Source organism: Nanorana parkeri, unplaced genomic scaffold (assembly GCF_000935625.1).
Source record: "Nanorana parkeri isolate BGI_ZX_2015 unplaced genomic scaffold, ASM93562v1 scaffold2644, whole genome shotgun sequence".
Classification (NCBI taxonomy): domain Eukaryota; kingdom Metazoa; phylum Chordata; class Amphibia; order Anura; family Dicroglossidae; genus Nanorana; species Nanorana parkeri.
Window position 1 is genome coordinate 6,938 of NW_017308912.1, and position 6,976 is coordinate 13,913.

The 6,976-nt window shown below is 48.1% G+C and overlaps 1 protein-coding gene across 1 annotated transcript in view; it reads left to right on the forward strand.

The window, feature by feature from the left end:
• The first annotated feature begins 8 nt into the window (after positions 1-8).
• The window catches only part of LOC108802072 (nuclear factor 7, brain-like), a 7,640-nt gene continuing 672 nt past the window's right edge, over positions 9-6,976 (forward strand). Inside the window, exons 1-6 of the mRNA XM_018573963.1 lie at positions 9-14; positions 4,243-4,707; positions 4,794-4,889; positions 5,018-5,251; positions 5,348-5,370; positions 5,469-5,599. Of these exons, the coding sequence (XP_018429465.1) occupies positions 4,288-4,707; positions 4,794-4,889; positions 5,018-5,251; positions 5,348-5,370; positions 5,469-5,599 (904 nt within the window). The 5' untranslated portion in view covers positions 9-14; positions 4,243-4,287. The remainder of the gene's footprint in view (positions 15-4,242; positions 4,708-4,793; positions 4,890-5,017; positions 5,252-5,347; positions 5,371-5,468; positions 5,600-6,976) is intronic.

Sequence of the window (6,976 nt, forward strand, 5' to 3'; positions counted from 1 at the left end):
AACCCGAAGCGAAGGTAACGCAGGCCGCCAAAGCTCTCCGCCGGGCGCTCGCCGTGTAAATCGAAACTCATTCTTTGTGTTTTTACAGTCAGTGTAGCCGCCGGTCACAGGCCCGAAAGGCGTTCGTGTTCTTTAATGGTGCCACGTCCTTATCTCTGGAGACTGCTGGTGTTCTTCGGGGTGCCCGACATCAAACCATTTTGGTTTATGTACCTTAAAGTTGCAATTTGTGCAAAAACCAGCAAATTTGTTTCACTTTACAACTATTGGGGGGGTCTTCCCACTAATGAGACATTGTAAACGTGAAACAAATTGGCTTCCTTTTTTAATCTTTTGATTACTTGATGCCTAGAACACAGACGTACACAGGATATCCCCCCCCCCCCCCATTCTTCTTTTTTATGTGTGGCATCATTTTCTATTGGTCATGTCAAGTTTCCAAAAGCTTTTGCTTTGAATTGCAGCTCTACTAGCCTGCAGAAGCCTAAGCCGGGTATACGCGCTTCGAATTTTGGCCGATTCTTGGCTGGAATTTGATGTGCGGGTGCCGCTGTCGGCACCTTTCCGATCGGCTTCCCCGGATCAGCTGATCGAAGGAGCCGGCCGGGAAAAATCGTTGGCCAAAACAGCGCTAGAAGCCAATGAGCTGCCGGCTCTGTTAGTGTTCTGATGGCGACCACTGTCAGCATACAGAAGAAACAGCGGGAGACTCCTCTATCAGCGCTGGTAAGTGTTGATGGGGGGGGATCTGTACTATTATCTTCGTTCGTCCTGCCGTGTATACCGGACTTTAGAATTCGGTGCAGTTCCATCATTCGAGCAGAGGACAGGTGTCGCCCTAAACCTGCCCACGTGGCTTGCTGTGCTCATGCAGGTTTGTCTTAAAGGCATAGTTCACCAATTGGGCCATGTTTCATGGTTACGCCCATGTTTAGGGTGCGGCGTGAACTGTGGGCAAATACCCCAATCCTAAAACGCACACCGCCCCTGCTGTGGATGAGCTGCGTGCTGCATCCTCCAGGGGAATCCTGTGTGTATCAATCTAACATGTCTGTGCATGATCCGGCTTTATTGTTGCCAAGTCCAATATGCCACCGCGGCAGATGAGACTGTAGAGAGCGTGCCGGTGATCCCTCCTCCTTTACCACAGTAGTTATGCGGCACCTCCACAAGCCGGGTCTGCATGGACCTGAGGCCGGGTCCATGCTTTGCAAGAGCCTGCACATTGCACCTGCTGGCTGTTGCGATGCTCTGCCAGTCTCAATGCAAACTTTTAGTACATGCACATTTTTTTATCAGTGTAGATGCATTTACTACTCTCTATAGGGATAGATGTATCCTTAAAGTGACGTGAAACCATAACTTTTTTTTTGCCAGAGGTACTTTAATTCCTTTTTTTTGTCTTTACACTTTCTTATTCCCTCGTTATGTAGTTATCCCCGAACCACTAGACCCCCGCCCACCACCTCCATGTGCGGGTGTCTCCATCAGCTAGCTTGCCGCTGTGAAGACACCCGTTGGTGCTCAATCCCAGGTCTGCTTGCACCTAGGTTTGTGTGTTCATGGACACGTAGCGTGTGGGAAGCCACCCCCCCTGCTCTGTCACTGCTTGACTGATGGCAGAAGGAGCCTATGGCTCCTCTGCCATCAGTACCTTCCCCCAGGACCAGGAAGTTCAGAGAATGTCGAGCATCTTCCTGGTCCCGGAGGAGGAGGAGACAAGCTGCCACATGTAATGCTTCCTTATACAGCACGGCGCTCTATAGGGATAGATGCATCCTTATACGGCATGGCGCCCTCTATAGGGATGGATGCATCCTTATACAGGACGGCACTCTCCATAGGGATAGATGTATCCTTATACAGCACGGCGCCCTCTATAGGGATAGATGCATCCTTATACAGCATGGCGCCCTCTATAGGGATGGATGCATCCTTATACAGGGCGGCACTCTCTATAGGGATAGATGTATCCTTATACAGGACGGCGCTCTCTATAGGGATAGATGTATCCTTATACAGGACGGCGCTCTCTATAGGGATAGATGTATCCTTATACAGGGCGGCGCTCTCTATAGGGATAGATGTATCCTTATACAGCACGGCGCTCTCTAGGGATGGATGTATCCTTATACAGCACGGCGCTCTCTATAGGGATAGATGTATCCTTATACAGGGCGGCGCTCTCTATAGGGATAGATGTATCCTTATACAGCATGGCACTCTCTATAGGGAAAGCTCCATCCTTTTACAGCACGGCGCTCTCTAGGGATGGATGTATCCTTATACAGCACGGCGCTCTCTATAGGGACAGATGTATCCTTATACAGCACGGCGCTCTCTATAGGGACAGATGTATCCTTATACAGCACGGCGCTCTATATAGGGAGATGTATCCTTATAGAGCACGGCGCTCTCTATAGGGACAGATGTATCCTTATACAGCACGGCACTCTCTATAGGGACGGATGTATCCTTATACAGCACGGCACTCTCTATAGGGACGGATGTATCCTTATACAGCACGGCGCTCTCTATAGGGACAGATGTATCCTTATACAGCAAGCTCCCGCCTTTTAGAGCACGGCGCTCTCTAGGGATGGATGTATCCTTATACAGCACGGCGCTCTCTATAGGGACAGATGTATCCTTATACAGCACGGCACTCTCTATAGGGACGGATGTATCCTTATACAGCACGGCGCTCTCTATAGGGACAGATGTATCCTTATACAGCACGGCGCTCTCTATAGGGACAGATGTATCCTTATACAGCACGGCGCTCTCTATTGATCATTCTGTCATACTTTCAGCCGTGATTTGTATATACCTTCTATTATTTTTGTACATGCATTGCTGGAACAAGTCCCCATCACACTGCTGAGTGCTGCACTTTGGACCGAGAACTTCCATAGTAATGATATAGTGAAGCCTATGTTGAATTTGGGGTGATGACATGACCGCTTAATTCTCACCCAGGACAAACCTTCACGGTGGACCTTTTTGTGTTCCACATTCTCTACAGACAACCCTCATTCTGTATCGTTCTACAAATCGGGAATTTCTGGCGGGTTGACACGTTTGGCTGTTTGTCGACGTCGCTGAATCACTAAATTAAACTCTGCAGGAAATATTTTGCTTGGAGAGGAAGGAGTGTACGGGGGAAACGCGTATGCACCCTTACTTGGACTTTCAGATTTTTACAAGTTGCATCCTGTCGGTGTGAACGGGGAGTTCTGAGGTGCAACACTCAGCGGGTGGAGCGATGGGCAAATTGTACAGCAATTGCATTGTGGCCTGTGTGGGCGACTTTAACGCCGGAATGCCCATGCGGGTGGACAAGGGCTGGAACAGACTTAAAATGTTTGTTTCCATTACCACCGAGGTCTTGGATTGAATTTTATATATATTATTGGGCTTCTTGGTTGATCAATACAGACTAAGGCAAGGCCATACACTGAGGTTTTTTTTCTCATTCAGCCCTACGGGTGGTGTGTCGCTGTCAGGAGACCCGAACAGTGACTGGAGCTGGTACTGTTCGGCTGAGAATTACCTGACCAGCTTTTGACAAAAGTATGTTGAATTACGGGTGACACACAGGTGGATCCCGAAAAGGGCCACACTGCTCGATATTTCACCAGTGTTGTGGCCAGCTTAATGCTTGAGCTCACCATAGATGAGACGACCTGGTCTGGTTGTTTATATCTGACATGTGTCACCCTGTAGCTATATAAGCAAATCATCGTTGCACTTTTTATGTAAGGGCCACATTTTTAAAGTGCTGTAGCTAGCCCCCCCCCTCCCATTCAGAACATATATGTGTACTCCAAAAAAACCTGAGCTACCCTTTGGCATGGTGCTTTGTATTACTCTTGCCATTCTTGTTGGTTTGGCATATTGGTTGTGCTTTGACTTGGGGAATTTGAACCCTTATTGGGTTTGCAGCTCTGATTATACGTTAATTATAAGTCTTTGAGGTGAAATTGTGTAAGACTTAAATTCTAAAAAGCGTTGCGTAGTATTGCATTGTGTTTTAGGGCACGAGGTGTAACTTAACCAATCTTTCTCCTAAATTCCTTTTTAGCTGGAGGTTTCTTTCCTGTGAGATGCTGTTCAGTAGATCCACAACTTCCTCCTATTCTGTTATACAAAAACACATGGAAATCTACCATTATCACCGCACTTCTTTCCCAATTACATAGCGAAGCAAAATTTGCCTGGCCATAATCTCTTTCTTTCTAGAAAGCCAAGGTGGAGGTCCACGAAGCTCCCCGCAGCAGCTCTGTCATGGCGTCTGGGGATTTTGCCGAGGAGTTGACCTGCCTGCTGTGCAACGAGCTCTTCAGGGACCCCGTCATGGTCGAATGCGGCCACAACTTCTGCCGTAACTGCATCGACAAGGCCTGGGAGGGTCGCGATGCCTTCACGTGCCCCGACTGCAAGGAGGAAATCACCGAGAAGAGGTACACTACCAACCGAGCCCTGGCTAACCTGGTGAAGAAGACTACCGGTTCCTCTGTGCTGACTCCCGCCAAACCAGCGGAGAAGGAAAAGACCCGATCCTTCGAGAACTGCCCTGAGCATGACGAGAGGCTGAAGCTTTATTGTAAGGATGACGGGACCCTCAGCTGCGTCATCTGTCGCGACTCCCTGAAACACGCCAGTCACAACTTCCTTCCCATCCTGGACGCAGTGGGCGTGTACAGAGTAAGTGACATAGTATGATGGCTGCTCCTAAACTATTGTGGTTGGGTACTCTGTTATTAACCTTGTTAGCCTTGTGTTCTCTCCAGACCGAGCTGTCTGCCATAGTGTCTCCATTAGAAGAATCCCTGAAGGTGACTGAACAACTCACCAACCAGCAGAATGAGAAGATCGAACAACACAAGGTAAGCCAACGCCTGGTCCTCTCATTTAGTGTGTGTGGTTTACACGTCTGCACCGTTCTCTGAAAATCTCTATTTCTACACATTCCTTAACCTGGTGGTATCCGCCCACTCTACTTTCTTCTCTCCAGACCAACCTACAAGAATTCCGGGACCACATTGTGTCAGAGTTCGAGAAGCTGCACAAGTTCTTGAAGGAGCGAGAGGAGAAATTGCTGGAGCAGCTCCAGGAACAGGGCGAGAGTCTGCTGAAGGAAATGGAGAGCAACCTGGTGAAGATGCAGGAGAACCGAGACAACATCCAGCAGACCATCGGAATGGCCAATGATCGAATGGACGACACAGACTCCATTTCTTTCCTGACTGTAAGTGGAGCTTTCACGACTTAACATTGGGGCATTCCATATCCATTATGATGCTTGATGATAACTTTTTTTTTCTTTTCCCTTCATTTCCTGCAGGACATCAAGTCGTTCATTGACAAGTAAGTCTTTTTTTTCCTTTTTAAACTCCTCTTGATCAAAATAAACAAAACAATGATGGGTGTGATTTGTAATGTGCCTCTCACTTCTATATAACCAGGTGCCAGGAGCAGCAGAAAGATGTCACGTCCTCTGGGAATACCCTTCTCTCTAAGGAGCTTTGCCAGGGCACCTTCAAGGGACCTATTCAGTTCTCTTTGTGGAAGCAGATGAAATCCTTCGTTACTCCATGTAAGTTCAGCTCCTACATCTCTGACACCACTTTGAATCTGCACTAGCCTAGCTATGTTTCTATTTCAGGGGTGGGCAACCTTGGCACTTAAGCTGTTGTGGAACTACAAGTTTCATGAGGCTCAGTAAATCATAAATCGCTCAGTGTGAACGGGGCCTTAGTGAATTGCACTCCTCCCCTCAGACAACATGTGACACTGAAGCTGCCACACATCGGCTCTATAGATCGATCACAAACCGTTGATGGCTCAGCTCGTTGTCTTCTCCATGCAGAGAGTAATGACAATCAGTCACCGCTCCCCACGGGGATTCCTCTCTCCCTCACTTCATCATCCAGCGCTCATTGGAGGGACAGACGGGGGTGGGCGGGCACAGCTGGCTTTGGCTCTGGAGAGGGAGAGTCACCTGTCAGGTAGCCGGGTTGATGCCAACATTATTAGGAGCCTTCCCCGCTGCAGTGCTCTGCACCATCAGCATATAGCAGGCAATAGCCCTCTATATGCTGAGTTTTGGGTCGCAGGAGGACATTAGTAATCTCATGTGACCCAAAAGACGACTAAAGGTTTGGTCATTGTTCTTTTATTTAGACTATGTGCATGAACGTCCCTTATACGATATATTGTACTGCATCCTGCCAGATTGTGTGTGCGCGCCTTTGTTTACCAGGATTAGGTTGTCTTAGTCCTATGAAAATATGGCTTGGCACTCCTTTACGTCACCATTGCGTTTTAGATCTGTTTTATTTGTTGGTTTAGCATCGTGTATTTGTAGAAGTTTATATTTTAAGCCTAATAAAAAAAGCACAAGTGTCCTACTTGAGAGATTGCGTGTGAATACTTTGTATTCCTTATAATGGGGGTGGGGCAACCTCAGCACTCCAGCTGTTACAGAACTACAAATCCCATGAGGCATTGCAAACCTGACAGCCACAGGCATGACTCCCAGAGGCAGAGGAATGATGGCATTTGTAGTTTCACCACAGCTGGAGTCCTGACGTTGCCTACCCCTGCCTTTATGGGCCTGTTCACACGACGTCCGTTTTCTGTGCTGACCAGATCCGTACGCTCCTGCACTAAAAATGTATCCCTGTGTGTTTTATGGGCTACAGTTCTCACGTGCGCAGTCCGTTCGGCTTACGGCAGGAAAAATACTGCATGTCACATTTTGTCCGGTCAGGAAGCGGTCCGAAAACGCGTCAAACGCACTGTGGATAACATACTGACAGCCCCACTGGAACGCATCAAAAACTCACCAAGTATCACTGCGTCTGCAGATCCGCACCTGATCAGGACCTGATATCATGTGAACAGGCCCTATAACTTCATTGTTTAGGAAAATACAAAGCATGTCTAATCTTGAGGGGTGGGGGGGGGGGGA